The following is an 18,940-nucleotide window of genomic DNA, read 5'->3' as shown; positions in this document are numbered from 1 at the left end:
TTTTGTTTATATTAATTTCAATAGTTTTATCGTGGTAGTCTTTAACTAATTTATTCATTATATCATGCATAGTTAATTTCATTAATTACTAGATATTTAATTGTCCAGTTAAATCATTGATATAAAATAAAAACTACACGTAATAGACTTTGAAATCAAATACATTGAAGTAAAAAATATATGTATAACTTGAAAAAAATATTTACATTGTAGAAATTAATGTATTTTTTAGCAATCTTTATATCAATTTTTATTTTATTAATTTTAAAACAGTATGATTTTTCTAATAATTGGGAAAAAATAATAAATATATCAAAATAACAAGACTATAGGGAAATATTACTGCTTTTACTATAAAAACTAACAAATTTAAATCAGTAGTTTTAGGTATTTGTATATATTATTTTAATAATTATATTTAAGTAAGTCAAGCAGGTATATTTTAATAAAAAGGCGGTTAAATGCACCGAACCACGAAATTAAAAGCTTGGTTAAAACATAATCTATGACAATATCAAAAATTTATACTACAAAATAAAATATTAATTTTAATTTATTAATAAAATTGGTTTCAACTCAATAACAAACATTTTTAAAATATTTTTATTATTACCTTTTATTATTGCAAAATAAATATTTATTTTTCTTTTACAAATCTGATCATCATGACAGATTTCCCTAATGTGTCATAATTGACGTAATACAAAATAGTTCAAACATACATACATACACACATACACAAACATAAAATATAAGTCAGTTTTTGAGGAATTTGTCTGAACTTTTACACACGACTTCACCTAGGACAGTTCGTCTGAGGACCACTCAGAATTTTTTTCTAACACTACTGAAATATACACTTACACATCTACATCGGAGTTTAAAGCATTAGATCTACGAGAGTCATATATATTGAACTCAATCCGATAGAAGGCTGAACATCCATTGGTACAATTTAACGTGCGGAATCCAGAGCGACCCACTTCGGAGACGCCTGCAGTCTACGGATGCACCCACGGACAATACGTCTCAACCGTTGCGCAACAAAAAATCTTTGTCTTAAAAAGCACAATCGAGATTTCTATTGAAAAAGAGCAAAATTCCAGTGGTACTAGCATAATGACAGCGGCTACTTGAGTAACTTGATAAAATCTAAGAAGACCATTTTAGAATGCAAATGCTGTTTAAAAGTCGGTATAAATTACATAGATCTGAATTTTTAAATAAAAGTGTTTTGTCACCGATTTCGAGATGCATAAAATGCGAAAACCATGTCGCTGGTTCACTAACGCCTGTCGACAGTAATTTTAAAAATATAATTTATAAATTATATTAAACAACATAGCAGATGCCGAAGGAACGGCAATTAATCAAAAAATTATTTTATATCTTTTATACACATTTTTTATATAAAAAATAAACGGTTATTTAGGAGCTGTAATAATGATTAATAATATCATTTGATGATTGGCAATCTGTTGGTCACGTCAATAAAAGCAATGTCTGATTTAAATAGTTAATCATCTGGAAAAGTTCAAATCGCCAAGATACCATAAAACGCTGAGAGAATGAAATAACAAGCTGCATCATCAAATAAATATGAAAATACTTTTGCACGTCAAAATAGTTAAAGAAAAATAATGATTGAACATAGTTATTGTTCATAATTGAGATAGTTTTAATTTCAATTAAAGATGTACAGCCTAATAAATATTAATAAAATTAAAAGCACTCGGTTTGATAAATAAATAAACATCGTTAAAATTATTATTAATAAATAAATTTGCAATTTTTGAATAAAACTATCAAAATATTTCTTATCTACTCAAAAAAATATATTATAGTTTGAGTTATGCCCTGCTTTGTAAAAATAAAAATATATAATACTGCTTGATAATAAATAAATATTTAGAGAAATAATTTAGGATAAATTGTAAAGCTAGGTATTTAATAATAAAAACGGAACAAAGCACATTATTTGTGATAAAAATTCGCCCCGACTTTAATATTCGTGATAAAAAATCAAAATATCCCCTATATACCCTTCAAAAGGCACGGAAAATATAACTACACACATGAAAGATAACAACTTCAACTCATTTTGCCGTGATGCTGTTTGGAATTACCAAACTTCTCTAATATCTGATTGCCTAACTTCGTTGTTATAAACCCACAATGCAGTTATTTTATGCGGGCTTATCGAACTTATAAGCAGAAAGGCTTGTTCCGAAACGAAATTATCACGCACATAAAAACAAAAATTCACTCCTAAAAGCCTTCATATCAAAACGTGTCTGCATTGACAAAATTAGCAGATCTTCAATGAAACATTTTCCGATTGAGTTATGCCCGTCGGACGAATATATCTTTTCATAGAATTTCGATTTTGGCTCCTCGTTGGAGCACCTGAGTGTAAAGGATAACCTAACGTACGATTAGGTTCAGTTTACACTTCATTAATTATTAACTTGGCTATAAAAAAAATTGTCCTTCACCTGCGCTCGCTTGTCGCGTTAATGAGTTATCAGCTCTAATTATTCCATCGAATTTGCTATATATATAAACCATGGTAAAATGTTTATGAGCATATCCAAAACTATTTTAATATGTAGATTAAAGGGGATATTTGTATTATTAATATATAAGGATCTGGTAACTTGTTTATTACAAAATATATTTATTATAACTTTTTCTATAACAACTTAAAGGATATTAAGATCGATCTATCAAACATCAACTTGAAGTTAGGGGAAATATTATTTTTGTGTATTTTTAGGTATATGTATCCAGTGTTTATTTTTCTTTTGGTATAGAAAACGTAATCAATGCGTAAACACGATAATATAACCAATACATTTAGGTTTCTCAGAATTGCTACTTTAGTAAATAAAAATTGAATAACCTATCAAGCAAAAATATCATCGTCAATAAATATAAATACACATCTTATTAAATTCGATTCGTGCGGATGGTTATATTAAAGCAATTAACAAAAGTATTTTTGTAAGCATTGTACAAAATGGTCCATTAGGCTGTGTGGCGTATTTAATCTACTTCAAATAACAAGAAATAAAATTCTACAAAGCTGGATCAATGCGTGATCAAAGGGTTTTGTATTATTCTGTTAATATAAATCATTTCAACTGAATTAATAAAGTTATACATTCGAATATATTATTTTATGCAAAGCTTGTTAATTGTCCAATACGTATTGTAATATAATACAAAATGAAACACGAGTCCTTATTAATGTGTATTTAATTCGAGACATGATATGCAATAAATTTATTTCAATTAAATAAATCATTGAAAGCAATTTATTAATGGTAATGAACATATTTGCTTTATAAGCCAAATTAACTTTCTAAATCATGTAATAATAAATCCATTCAATATAAAAAGGTTAAATAACTTTGTATATAGCATTTTTTTTATTTTCATTTAAGTGTAAATAAATTAGCTTTTATTATATTCAACACAAATTAAATAATATGTTAACACAAAAACATATATAATATTTCATAAGTTAATGTCATAGCAAAACAATTTATAATTAAAATAAAATTTTAAAAACCAGACTTAAATATATTAAAATTTAACACGCAATTAAAAAAATCTATAACTCATTAACTAGTTTTTATTTAATTAATTAAAAATTAAAATAAGACATATTTTTAAATTACAAAAATATATTTTTGATCGTGAAAACTCACAAGAAAATCAATTAAATTATGTATTGAAATTAATAGCAAATGAGATTTGACTGAACCCCGAAGTGAATAATAATTACGAACTCTTTTTCTCACGCAATAATGGCAGCAAAAACCAAATAAAATATTTCCTCTTGCAAATAATAATTAAAGAATGTTGGTTTTTATTTTTTAATTAAAAATTTAATATTGTGCAGTAATTCTGACAATGTAGCTTGATCTCGATTTGTTTTATTAAATAATGGCGGGGGAGATTAGACCACACACAAAGAGAAACATTTTCGCTTGCACTGCATTTTTGAGGTACTTGACTAAATATATTCAAGGGGTTCAGTTATGTTGTTAGAAATAAAAAAGTGTTCCGTGACCAAATTTAATTGGGAAACGCTACTTTAGGGCGTACTGGAGAAGAAATATCGAGCACAATATTTTGAAGGTAGTAACGCACGCGATAGGGTAAAGAAGGGGAAGGTGTAAATTCTGAATTCCATGTCAGAAGCTAAACTTTAATATAACAAAGAAAAAAATCGGTTAATTAATTACAAGGAATAAGTATTCGTTGAATGGGCTAGACTCTTTAACGAACTTAATAATTCATTCGAATAACAACAATAAGCAAATCACAGAAACTGTAGCCTATGATCCAGTGATACGTATTATGGACCAATAAAAAAATATATACTCAACTCTTTAAAATAAACACATTACATTGCGCACAAAAGATGTTCTGTGCGAATGTCTTGAGCCACGTGATTCTTAAACGTTATTTTCACGGATAAAATAAGCTGAAACGTATGCTACAAAAAGAATGTATAATGCTTGGTTACAGACTAACGGTTTTTATTGGATTTACGAATAAAAAAAATAAAAAAATTTAAAAAAAAATTAGGATTGGTTGCCAGAAGATTGTAAGCAGTAAACAATTAAATTTGATAGTGGGCTCAATTATAGTTTAGATTTATTAATCGGCATTTAACTTAAATGAAATGTATTTAATTTATTTTAAATATTACATAAACCAATCTAAAAAAAAATTAGGACGATAATTTATGTTCTAAACAATATAAAGCCCTGTTCTGTATGTGTCATTAAAATAAATTCAGCTAGATACCAAACGAAAAAAATATATTGCTCATCATAAAGCGTGAGCTCTGTAAAATTAAGACAAACGTCGCCAAAGAGAATAATGTTATAAATACACGGTACAAACTATTGATAGAAAAAATTCTAAAAATACGATTGCTACATATCCAAAAACTATTTATAAATGAGTTTCAAGTAATACGTGCAATGTGGACATTGCGATTTTAAAGTTTATTTTCAAAATACATAAATGCGTTTGTTGAATTTTAAAGTATATGGAAAGTTTAACAAACGCATATAGGATTTACACAGCAAATACGTGTTAACTACGCTTTTCATTTTAAGCAGAACATTATTTACAGTAAAAATGTGTTGAAATTCCTATTGTAGTTAACATATACAGTGAGCCGGATTATCCGTGCTTGAAAAAAACTCAATTTTTTTTAATTAATTACACTTTTTAATGTAATTATGTATGCACGTCTATTGTGACATGAAACAAACGGTGTGGTAAGGTAAGAGGACTCAAAACATATGTTGATTAATATAACCAAAAAATATTGTGAATGAATAGAAAAATTTTCAAAAATTGGTTCAAACAAAATGGGTTCATAAAGTGAGAGATTTTGTAAAAAGTACAGATTTGTCACAGAAATCAGTTTGTTAATAGATATTGCTGCTTCTCATCTGAATGACAGCATATTAAAAACGAGCAAGGGTCTTATGATTGCAAAATTTGTAGTGTCTATTGTTACAAGTTTAATTCAACTCATGGACCAACGTGTTAAATTATTAATTAAATGACTTTATCATGCGGGTCTTATTAATACTGAGAAAAATGATAGGTTATTAAAATTCTAAAAAATAATGACAAAATTGGATGCAATACATGGAATACACAATTTTGATCAAAAGTAGAGCCAGTAACACTGTCTAATGTGAAAATATGTGTCTAAAGAAACTGCGGAGATTATATATGCAGATTATTGTAGAATTCAAAATGTGTTGAAAATGTCGATCGGGAAAACTTCAAAGAGTGGTTTTCTCGCGGTTTAAATGTACTGGGTTTTCAATGTTTTTTGATTTAAATATCATTTGTATTGTCACTTATACAGAAGAGAAAAGAAGTGATACTAACAATTAAGCTATAATGATCAAAGGAATATAACCATATAAAGAGATTCTCAAAAGAAAACAAGAATCACATATTTTCTTTAACACCAGTAATACTATATTTTTTTAATTACAAGTCAATCAAAATATAGCTATAAAAATATAATATAATACACATTTTCATACTAAGCCTTCAAACAGCAGTAATTAGAAAACGCTGTCATTTTCAGACCAGAAAACATAATAAAAATATTTTTCAAGACCAAACTAACCCACTAATCTCGTAGTTAGGCGACTACAATATAAACAACCTTAAAAGCAGTGTCTGCCAAACTGTGTGCCTCAGAGAAATTCCAGGTGTGCTAATATGAACAATATCATGTCGTAAATAATTGTATTAAAAAAAAATAAAGAATAGAAAGTACACCTAAATAAAAATTCCACATCATCAAAGCAAAAATATGACGAAAAAATCTATGAATATGGTTTTATATTAACATACAAAAAGATAACTCAGTTACTTTTTGTATCACTCAAATAAAGCGATGGTTCCCAGTAAACTTCAACGTAATTTAATAACAAATCATCTGCAACATAAAGACAAACCAAAAGAATACTTTGAGATGTTAAATTATAATTTAAAAATTTAATCAAAAAGACTGAAAAGAAATTTCACATGACTTCCGAGAAAGCTTAAATCGCTAGTTAAATGATTGCCCAGCTTTTGACAAAGTATAAAAAAATACATTCCCATGCCAAAAATATTATTTTACTAGCATTAAAGATGCGTAAAATATATTAACATATCCGACTGTTTATTGAACATGTCATGCCTATATTATTTTTTTATCCCTACAAGCTACCAGATTACAGTTTAAATATCTTCAAACTACGCATATGTCAGTATAAATGTTTTTGCCTTGAAGTCTTTAATTATAAACCGTATTATTTTTAATCAACAACGATATTTTATTTAAAATTAAAATAATTCTGCATAAATAAAAACCCATAGCTATGGATTGACATATCAATTAAACTACTTTCGCAAAAAATAATACTTTTTGCTAAGCACTGATTTTATTTATTTAAACGCACTATTTTCATTGTTTTTCACCGTATTAAATTAAGCTCGAATGCTCTTCTATTTATTAAATTCATATGGTACTTTACATATTGATTTTAAAGCATTAAGCATTAATCCTATAAACCTTATTTATACATTCACGCACCAATTCATAAGGTTCGTTTCGAAAATCGCGCACTCGAGCGATATCAAATATTTGCAAACGCGATGTATTAAATTTTCACGCATATCACACCTCGAGATCAAGCCTTAACCGAGCCGCTAACAATAAATCGCAAAACGTAATCGCAATGAGTTGGTGATAAGGCTTTGTTTTGGGGCAGCGATCGCTCGCCACGACCACCTGTGGCACGCTGCGCGGGCAAACTGAAGTGACTAGACCTAGGTGGCGGTCACCGGAAGTCTGGCACGTGTGCTGATAAAGTGCCACATTATGTCGACAGTACTGTGGTATAGTGCTATACTCATGCATGCTGAGCAATCTCGGTGCGTATTAATCCAGATAGAGTATAAATGGCTTTAAGCTATGTTCCAACCATACTGATAATATATATTTTTTTAATATAATCGAGATATTTTGACAGTTGGAAAATATGGTAACAATGTTGTTGACAGCACAGTAGCTTTTGCTAAAGATGAGTTTATCATGTCACAGTGATTAAGGCCTTCAAAAGATCAGAACATTAGCTTCAAGAAGCAGTCAATCCAATAATTTATACGCAGGGCCACCGAGAGCGAATCTAAGCCATAGGAAAACTATAATTCCGGGCCTCATGACAGAAACAGCATTTTATATATGTTTTAACATAATAATATATTTACAAAATAAATAATAATAAAAACGATTTAGCACTTTATATGCTACAAATAAATATAAAAACTAGTTACCGTTGCGACATATTTTAATTTGGCGGTAAAAATTAATAAACACACAATAATAACTTGATAATTAGTCGTGTTTTTTTATTGCTGCTTAGTGTTGCCATATAGTGAATTAACAATCTAGGTTAAAAACAATAAAATCGTACCATCGCAGCGAAAACGCTCGATTATCAATTATTTTTATAACAATATTAAAAGTGAGAATCGAATAAAGTACAACTAAACCAAATTTTGCCCAATAGAAGAGCGCAAAAAACAATTATCCCTTCTCAGAAGTCAAAAATCCACGTCAAAAGCAATAAAATCGTGCCGTCGCCGTCGCAGTGGGAACGCTCGTTACCGAGCGTTCCCACTGCGACGGCGCCGACACGATTTTATTGCTTTTGACGTGAATTTTTGCCTTCTGAGAAGTGATAATTGTTTTTGCGCTCTCCTATTGACCAAAATTCGGTTTAAATATACTTTAATCAGCCCTCTTATATTGAAGTCCAATACTAAACAATAAAAATAAGGTTCATATTTTTAAAAACAAAATTCAGACCATCGTAATCTAATAGGTTACCCCAAAGAGTCACGATGGTCAAAAACAATTCATTGTATTATTTCAATACACAAAAATATATAATTTAAATGATACATAGAAGCCTACAAAAATAATATTATTATATGACACAAACCGGACCAGCTCCTAATAGCTGACATTAAACAGATCAATGTGCAATTCCAGCGTATTAAGTAATCGGAAAGTGCGAACGTCTTAGCCACAACGGCCATCAAAAGAGGACGCGATCGTGATTCTCAAAGACGTTTTAGAACCCAAAATTGAATAGTTGTATTTTTTGACAGCATCCTTCAGTAGTTTAAAGAAGCTCTGGGATATAATAAATATGGATTAAGATCCAAGTATCACCATATCTGGAAGTAATATACCCATCGATTCGCAGGTATCATTGCGAGACGAAGCGACTAACAATAATAGTTCATAATCATGTAAAACTATTATTTTAGTATTAATTTTAAGTCAAATTAGTAAGCACAAGCATCACACGTATACACAAAAATAATGATGAAAAAAAGTAAAAATTAATGAAACATAATAAATAAATATGTTCAGAAGTAATTCTTGCTTTTTTATTAAAAAAAATATTTTCGCATATTTTTATAGAAAACTTGATTATTAATAATGATTCTATTAAGCAAAGCAAAACATATTTTGCGGTGACTTTGTAAGATCTTAAAAACACCGCAGGATCTTTTTGCCTGCAAACTTTGAAAACTTATACCTTAAAGCCGAAATTAAGTATAGCTTTTAAAGTATACATTTCTATTTGTATTATTGTTTGTTAATTCCTTTGAATTCATTCGTGGGTTGAAATGTCGCAATGCATAGTGCATTAGGTTTAATTTACATTTTTCAAGGTTTTTAAAGTTGAATATTTTTTGTACTTTTAGCGTATTAGTATAAAATACAGAGCTGTACAATTTAAAAAATCAGCAGAAATATATCAATAGTTTATTAATAAATTAATGATTCCAGAATATCCTTTTTTTCGTTAGGTCATAAATAAATATTAAAAACTATATAACTCTTTTGCATGAATAATTTTTAAAGATATATAATATATTTTAATATATAATAACAATGGTTAAAACAACTTTTTAAACTTAAAATAACGGCATTTTTAATATTTTATTTTTTCATTAACCATTTATCCAAACATATAATAACTAACGGTAATCATTATTTTAAGCAGTCTCAGACTACACCAAAAGTACTAGTAAATTCTCCTCTGACTCGGACCAATTAGCTAACAGACTCAAAAATACAATATTCAACTAATATAGTTCATATAAGATTAAACCTATATTTTTAAGTGTATATATAAATTGTATGGATGGACTTGAATCGTTTAGCGTTTTGTATTTTAGAACACTAGAAAAACCCTAAGAACTATTTTTTAAAAGGCAACATTTTTTAGAGGCATATTACGTTATATTTATTAAAAATTAAAATTGGATTTAAAAGCATAGGAATTAATAATATAGTTTGATTTTGTATGCTATATAGTATAATACAATATACAATAAATAATATTAATTTACATTACGATTTAATATGTATTAAGAAAAATGCGAAAATATTTCCAAATATTTGTATCTGAAGATAAATGGATATTTGCATCTGAAGAAATATTCAGGTTAGTATATCTTAAAATCACTTGGTATATGTAATAAAAAAACAAATATACAAACTTCTTAAATGCATCACGCATTTTATGTTTTGCACACTGTTTCAATTTATCTAACTTAAAATAATTCTTAAAATATCCTTGAGCAAAAGACATCCAACTGAAATATTCTACTTATTATAAAATATATCGAAGTCGGAGCATAGATAGAAAGAGGGTTGAAAAAAATTATAAAAGAATGTCGATTTGCAATTAAAAATGTAATTAAAATAGATTTTTTTTATTTCTAGTTTTATAATAATTTTATTACAATTAAACGGAAATTAAAATTAAATAGTCGTATTATAAGTATATAACTTATTAACATATCTATTTTACTGCAACTTGTTAATTTACTTATTAAAAGTAATATTTAGATGAATGTAACAACATACATATAATATTCACGATGTTAGACGGCTGCGAAAATTCGGTATTCGAAAACTTGATATCTCTCGGGAATAAAGCGGAGACCTTATAAATTTGGATATAACGGCTAATAATAATATATTACAAATTTGATCCATGCCATCGAGTGTTTTATCAAAATTATGGGTTCAAATTTACAACATTTTAGGGATATGACTATTAAAAAACTGCTGGCTCTATTTCAAAGGTGCAAACATGAAACTATATATTTTTAAAATAAAAATGATCTATAAGAACCTATATATATTTTAGTGTATAATTCATTATATAAGTGTATATATAAATGTATATGTATGTATATGATATTTAAGATTTTTTTTAATAATTCAAAATAAATTTGTTAAAATATATTTATTTTATTTTGATAATTAAAAAAATAATTCTAACCTTTTATTATTACTATATGAGAAATAAAAAATTCAATTCTAATTCCTATTTTAAATATTCATGATCCTTAAATATTTTTGTGAAAGGATTTTAATAACGTTTGCTTTTTTAAATTATACTACAATTTAGTAAAAGTATTACGAATCAATATTTCGTTAGTAGTATAATTGTTTGACATAAATGCTTATTATTATTTTTTTTGTATTTACGCCTACATTCTTTATTCACAATTAGATCTTACTTAAATAAGAGTATAATGTGAATTAGCAAGTACCTTTTTGCTATATTATTTAAGTATATACTTGATAAAATACAAAATATTTAGTAGCACAAATGCTTAGCAAAAAATATTTTTTCAATTAAAAATACATCCTTATAATTTTATATGTATTTAGAATTCTACAAAAAAAAACGTTTTCCAGACTTTCACTATTTTTTTAAAAATACTTTTATATTGAACTTTAATGTTTTTTACTACTTTTTAATTGTGAAAAATAAACCTATGATCCTTCACGAGTTATAAAAAATATAAACGTACACTCAATTCAAAGCAAATTAAATAATCGCGTGTGATAACCATCTTTGCCGCTTTCATAAAAATATACATATTATTATGGTTCCTATTATGACATATGATATATAAAGCGTATATTTTTATCGTCCCTTTTATGTTTCGTTCCACACGTTTTTGCATAAATAGAACGAGTTTTTTTTTTTTAATAAAATAACAACATTTCAAAGTATCGAAACCATAAACAGATCGTTCGGTTTTTCTAAATACTGTATGATTTTTGTCAAGTGCGTGATTCATCAACGAGCAGTGTTGAGCACTGTGTAAAAATTTTACTTATGCGGGTTAAATTAATTGCTTACATTTTAAAACCTTGTAACAGCTAAAAGTCAAACACCTTGTAATTGGGCCAATGTCGAGCGAATGGTTGAGGTGAGATAATACTATATGCAAAATAATCAGCATGAACGCTTATCAAGTTGAAAATATGGCACATTAATTAGACTCAATTATTATGGGGAGATTATATGGCAATTAGAATTCACGTGAATTTTTTTTACATATAAAATATAAATTGAAGTACTTTTATAATTTATATTATATAAACACAAAAGTAAAGAACAAAAATTTACAATAACAATCCTTTGATTATTAATAAATATATATAATCAGTGTAAGAGCTTTTTAATAAAATATTAATAACATTGCCATATGATTTGCAGACGTCAGAAACAATATCTTGTATTGACTGCGTGACAGTGATAATGGTGATAAAACAGTTAATTGTTTACAGTTTATTTTGTATACAAATTTAACATGAAATGCCCTTCAATTATTTTTTTTATTAAACCATGAAAAATGCGTGCAAGTGCGATTGCACGTATCCATATTTTCATTGTTTATCATATTGTTAAAGTTCTAGGTTAAAATTGACTGAGGTCAGTTAAAACTAACTTCCTATGATGCCGGTTTGACATTCGACTCTCGCGCGTTGTTAACATTGATGAGTTCATGAACAAATCGGTTCATCAATAAGGTCACTTTAGTTCTGTTTTTTTTTTAATACATAAACACGTAATTTCGTCACGTTGAACTCAATTAAACTTTGGCTTTATCTTTGTAACAATTTGAAACCGGCCAACCTTCGCACGGTTAGTAACGTTTTTATCGCGATATTTATTTCCAGTCGGTCCTGTTTGAACGCGTTCCACTTTTTAGTGAAAATTTCGAAATATGTAATAATAAAAAAGTAACTCACGTTTATCTTTCTGAAGGCCCATAACCAGCGCTCTCTAGGATTCACAGGACATCGGTCGGCTTCTTCGTCTTCGAAGGATACACTCTTCGCCTTTCCCTCAGAACCTGAACCCATAATACTTCCAGTTTCATGTTCACCTATTAGATAACACATATTCACATATATCTGATGATTTATTGGCTTTTGTTCTACGTTTTATACCGCAATCTACAACAACATCTAACTGTTCGGAAAATAATAACTGTTTTATTTTTTTATTTAAAATCTAGTCTACTCCTATATTCCATAGTTTTAATAAAAAAATGTGTCCCTAAGTTGAGCGAAATACACAAGTAGATTCTAGCTTGAAAGATAAATAGAGTCGATCGACTTGTGGAACCTTTGATATTGAGCAATTAAATGTATAAATAAAACACACTTGATTAAAGAAATAGTATAAGAATTAATTATAAAAGTAATGCACGAATTGTTTGATAGTGTATTGCTTAATTGAAAGGTCTGGTTTAATATAGGTGAATATCTAATATCTTAAATAAACTGCTAAGATATTTTTATAACGATAAAATCACGATTTTAATATTATATGCTTTAGTTTTATAGATATTTTTCTGCAATTAAATATATTTTAATACTTTATTATATAATATATAGATCATTTTGATTGCATTAAAAAACCGTTTCAAGTTTTACAATATAAATATGATTTTTTAATAAAAAAAGTAGAATATTCGGAATTAAATTGGTTTGAAATTTTTGATATTGTAATGATGTGTTAAATCTACTTTTGCAGTTCATTTTTTTACTAACACGTGAATTTTTTTCTTATGGTCTCTTTACGTTTATATGTAACAAGCAGCATTTTTAAGCTTGCTTGTTATTTCTTTACAAATATTAAATTACAAACAAATAATTTAAGCTGTGTGGCACTGATTAAAGTAAAATTGATTGTATCAAAATCAGCTATAAACAAAAATTTGTGCATAATAGCAAAAGACCTAATATAGCAGTATATTTAATTCACTATTACAATACCAAAGCTAATAATATTTGTGAAAAAAACTAAGCACATTTTCATGTAGCGATTTTACCACAAAGGAAATATAATCACAATCAAGAACCTAAATCTTTAGTATGAACCTGTATATGTTAAAATCAAGCATTAAACAATATATTAGTATATTTTTATAAGTCAATGCAGATAAATTAAATTAAATTTAAATATATAATATATGATTATATAAAAAACTAATGATGCAGCTAAAATTTTCACTCAATTTTACATTATAATAACCTAGTTATTTAATTATTTTAGAAAAATAAATGATATATTTCAGGTTAATATTAACTTTCAATACAATATTCGTGCATCACCTTTATAGATTTTAATAAAATAGTAAATTAGCATGTTTTATAAAATAAAATAAAATCTCTACATAAATATGTTCGCATAAAGTAATAATTTTATCACATAGGTTCAATCTCACTTCATAAGCTTCCGATACAAGTTTCGAATTTGCACTTCAAAAGCTCAACGAATTAGGTAGTGAAACTTTAAACCCGTCTATACACCCGCCTGCCCCAATGCTAAATGATTACCATCTTGTGGTAAGTCTGATTAGTTTTTAACCCTCCTAAACTTGAAAATGACGTAAGATCCGAGATACTATATGGCTTTAAAGTTTTTATTAGATTGACCCATATTCAACTAGCTTTATTTTAATTAATACGATCGTTATTTTCCAAACTGTCTACATTCTAAAACAAGCACTAATAATATCATCACATTATGTACTTCTTCTTCAAATTTTTACCTCTGTGATCTTGCGGAGCTCTCGTGTCTGGCGGTGGACTTCCAGTCGGCTCTGGTAAGAGGTCTTGTAAGCTCGTTTGTGCTGCCGCTCGAGCATCGCCTTCTATGGAATCTCTGTATGGGACGTCCATAGAGGTTTTCCTAGATCCAGGTGGCGATGGCTTTGGTCTGTACGGTTCGACTAGCGAATTTTCCAAACCTCTGCCTCTGCCTCGCGGTTCTTCTTCGTCGATAGAGCCAGGCATCGGTTCTAGCCTATCGACGTGAATCACTGACACTGGTGAATCTTGACTGTGCCCTTTACTATAGTCTGAACTGACACCGTTAAGTTGATCTAGATCGTCTGGTGCGTAACTATCTAACGAATTTTGATTTTGTAAATAACCCCTATCATTAACCGATTCTTGATCTCTAAGGTAGTCCCTACCGGACGGGTCCTCCTCTGGTATACTATAATCTAACGAGTCTTGCTTAACTAGGTCTCTGTCCATGGAGACATTTTGATTATTATACATATAGTCATCGTTCGCTTCACTCACTGAAACTTCTTGTTTATGCACATAGTTGTTCATCGTAGGCACTGAGTCAACTGTCGTTTGAGGATAATGGTAAGTATCACTTTCTGTCACTGACGTCTGTCGCAACACTTGTCTGGTGATGGATGTCTGAGTGGTGAAGGGTGACTGGGAAGATGTTGTCATCGGAGTTGGCGCTGGTTGTTGAGCCGGAAGTGGCTGTGGTTGAGTTGGTTGTACTTTTGGCGCTGCTCCGGACAGAAAACTACCTAGTTTTGCAGCACCGCTTTTGAGCAGGCCAAAAGTTTGGGCTGCCGCCGCCGCCGCTACTATCGGAGCGCTGCCAATGCCTGAAAGTCAACATTTGATGTATAAGAGAAGCTTTGCAAATATATCAAAATTAATACCCAAATTGGTTGTTGTTGTTGATGATGCTGGTTGTGATGTTGGAATACTTTTTGGTACATCATATGCGTACGGGCTTGATGTTACAGGAACATGTTGAGAAGAAGCTTCGGGAGGTATCCATTGTGCTGTACTATACGGAATATAACTACAAAAATACATTTAATTAAAATCATGCCATTGATTAAAATATATAAATTTAATTAAAAATAATGGCATATTCATAAAAATTGATATTTATAAAATAAAGTAAATCTTATTGAGTAGATATTGCATTATTTATTATATTTATTAAATCTTTCGTTGTAAGCCCAATGCGTTATAACAGGCAAATCTGTACCAACTAAGTAAGTCAATCAGACATAATGAATACCTACAAAATAAGTGAAAGTCTGGGAATCGATGAAATAAATATTAATAATTATAAATTACTATTTTTGGAATAATAACGCATTTTTATAAATTACAATTTAAATATTTTATCACAAAATAATGTATTTTGCTACTAAGTTTAAAAATAAAGATTAATTTGCAAATGTCTAAAAATCATGAAACATTAATAAAAAAAAAATATAGTTTTACGAAATATATTGCTTATATATAGTTTTACTTTCAACAATCTAGTGTTTTTATTTAATTCTAGCCATAATTTAATAAATAAAAAAATAAGTCTTATTTTTTTTTTAAATATATAAATCTTACTTAATAATTTTAACGAAATTAGGCCGTTATTTTCTGGTTATCCAAAATTAAAATACTAACTTAGAATCCTGGTAACTTGTCGTAACTGGAGTTTGTTTGATTTGATTATATTGTTGTGCGTCTTGCTGATATGATTGATCTTGTTGATATGGAGGTAAGTCTTTGTGATAAGGCTCTTGGTCATCGTAATAAGGCTGAGTTTCATCATAGTAAGGCGTCTCCTCGTGATTGTACGAAACGTCGTTCTGGTATACAGTCGTCTTGTTGTATTCGTACAACGTTTCGTCTTGCTGCTGTTGTTGCTGCTGTTGATACGATGGCTGTTCTTCCTGGGTGTAATTCTGATTATCTAAATACGTTTGATCTTGATCCATGTATGTCTTGTCCTCCGCTACGTACGTTTGAGCGTCTTCGTAAAAGCTATCGTTCATATATTGCTGATCGTCTATACTGTAGGGTTGCTGCTCATCTAAATACGGCTGTGACTTATCTGCCGCGAACAAGTCATCTTGAGTACTCGTATAAGTCGTCAGGGTTGTGTCTAAGTATGACTGGTCTTCTATGTAAGGGGTTTTATCTAATGAATACGATTGCTGCGTGTCTGCGGTGTATGATTGCAGATTTTGATTATACGATTGCTTATCAATTAAAAACGAGTCTTGGTCCTGTGCACTTGACGTTTGGTCCTGGATTATGTCTGAACGAAATATGTGATTGCTTTGGACTTTTGGCGGGGCCGGTAACTTTCGAGGAGTTTCCGTAACAGAAGGTAGCCTGAAATGCATATTAAAAATATTTATTAGCTCTTTTATTATTCATGTTTAAAAATAAAACATTGTTTAACTACCTTTTTCTTGGCCAAGCGTAATCTGTTGTTTCAGCACCATCATAATTTATTATTTGATTATCTTCTAAGCTATCATATCCATAATTGTAATCTTCATTGTACGTTTTGGGATAATATTTTGAGCTATCTGTAATTCATAATTTAAATATTAGTGATTATTATTACCTAGACATTAACATAAAAGCGATACACGAATATTACTACAATTATAATTAATATAAATAATTATTATCATTTCAAATAATTTTCCCACTGAGTTCTTTAAAATACATAAATACAAAGTCTTAACATTTAAATATTTTCTAAGCCTAGAAATAACTTTGTTAACTTCAACTTCATAAAAGTCTGACGCCTGCACACTTTTTCTGCACCCAACGTACGCAAAGCTTCCGAGTGTAATTTATTTCAGATAAAACTTTCTTTATTTCGGTAAAAATATATCATATTATAACAGATATATTTTAATATTAGTGTCAGATTGTTTATTTTTATAAAGGATAAATTATTTATTTGTTATAAATAAGTATGGTGAGTTACGTTCACATACAGTTTATGTTATATTATAGTGGTAAAAAGCAAGTTTTCGAAGCATTGTTCCGGTCTAAAAAATCTCTTAAAATTGGGTTGAACTTAAGATTTTGAACGTCATATCTGGACTTAAGTCGACGTCGTGAAGAGAGAAGCAACCGGATATCAGGTAGAAAACCTCAATTAAATGTCGTCTATGCGCTATGCATCAGCTTTTTTTTCGTTAAATCAGCCTGGGAAAAGTTTTGTTCTAGTCCACTTTTTAAATTTTAAACAGGTTGTCAATTTGTCAATTTAGCAACGTGGCATTTCGCATTCCAATGTGCTGCAATGTTCTTAAGGGATGCTTCAGGTAGATCTCTCGGAATTTATGAGCGAAACGTATAAGATGCACAAGATTTCAGCGGGTCGTTAAGACTAATGGCTTTTGTTTTTTTAGCGCTTTTAACGTGTAAGATGCGACAATTTTTTTTCTCACAGTTTTTGCTTTGGACCTGCTTAGTACTTGCCGGTGATTGTTTGCTGGTTTCCACAGTTCTTAAAATATATTTTTCGTAAACAAAGTAGCGTCTATCAAAATGTTTTTTTCTTAAATGCCGGTATTTTTGAGGCAGTAATAGTATTACATACTCTCTCATGTTTGTTTTTGTTTGTTCTCGGTCTCGGTCTGGTTGTCTACCGTCTCGAATCGTATGATAGTCTGCTCTCGATGCATGTGACTGTCTCTGATTTTCTCGTCTTGAGTCGCTTTATCTTCCGATGTGACAAAGTGTCAGATATTTTGTACTCTTGAGAATCAGAGATCAAATATTGGTCGACCAATTGCATCGCTTGCATATTTGAGCAACAATTTTTTTTACGCCTTGAATAAATGAAGCTGCAATATAAACACATTTGTTAATTTAAAGGATAGATTACAATAGCAGTTTTACGCCGAATAGACGCATTGCCTATTGCATTCTTTACGCACAAAAGGCTTGTTTTTATGGTCATTATGAGCGGTTAACGGGCGTGTAAAAAGGGTCTGTTTATTTACACAATTGTTGTATTGAATATTATCTTATTGTTATTTATCCTTTTGTTAAAACGCGTTGCTATTTTCTTTTCATAAGTTCGAAGTTATTTGAATGACCTTAGCGTTAGCTGCACAGCTGGAAGGACTTCCCACACCTTCTACACATAATTTATTTTTAATATTCTTTGTTGTAAAATGTTTAAAATTTTTCTTAATACAAGTAATTAAATAAATTTCAATTTTGGATTTAAATTACGTGTGAGTAGAATTTTATATTTTTTAAAATTAGTTTTTTAAAAAAAAAATTAATTAGACTGAAAGTTGTTTAATTAGGAAGGGGTTTTTGTTGTTCATACAATTGAATCTATTATTCATTATTTGTTTTTTTTTAATTCCTAATCAGACAAATTTAGAGACTGGATTGCTAAAATTA

At 29.0% G+C, this 18,940-nt stretch overlaps 1 protein-coding gene across 5 annotated transcripts in view; it reads right to left on the bottom strand.

Moving 5' to 3' along the window:
* unc-13 (protein unc13 homolog) overlaps positions 1-18,940 on the bottom strand; it is a 403,791-nt gene that overhangs the window by 242,741 nt on the left and 142,110 nt on the right. For 2 of the 5 annotated variants that reach the window (XM_088194186.1, XM_088194189.1), the window contains exon 1: positions 7,226-7,358. Coding sequence is in view for 1 of the 5 variants with exons in the window: in XM_088194185.1 (XP_088050311.1) it covers positions 12,686-12,822; positions 14,497-15,360; positions 15,418-15,563; positions 16,178-16,891; positions 16,965-17,091 (1,988 nt within the window). In the remaining 4 variants the exon portion in view is untranslated. Of the gene's footprint in view, positions 1-7,135; positions 7,359-12,685; positions 12,823-14,496; positions 15,361-15,417; positions 15,564-16,177; positions 16,892-16,964; positions 17,092-18,940 lie in introns of those variants that run through there. The other 3 variants (XM_088194185.1, XM_088194187.1, XM_088194188.1) reach the window with 3 other exon arrangements.

This window comes from Plectrocnemia conspersa, unplaced genomic scaffold (assembly GCF_051122295.1).
Source record: "Plectrocnemia conspersa isolate PC_06_02 unplaced genomic scaffold, ASM5112229v1 ptg000010l, whole genome shotgun sequence".
NCBI lineage: Eukaryota > Metazoa > Arthropoda > Insecta > Trichoptera > Polycentropodidae > Plectrocnemia > Plectrocnemia conspersa.
Note: the sequence above shows the minus strand (reverse complement) of the source record. Positions and strands in the feature narration are given on the sequence as shown.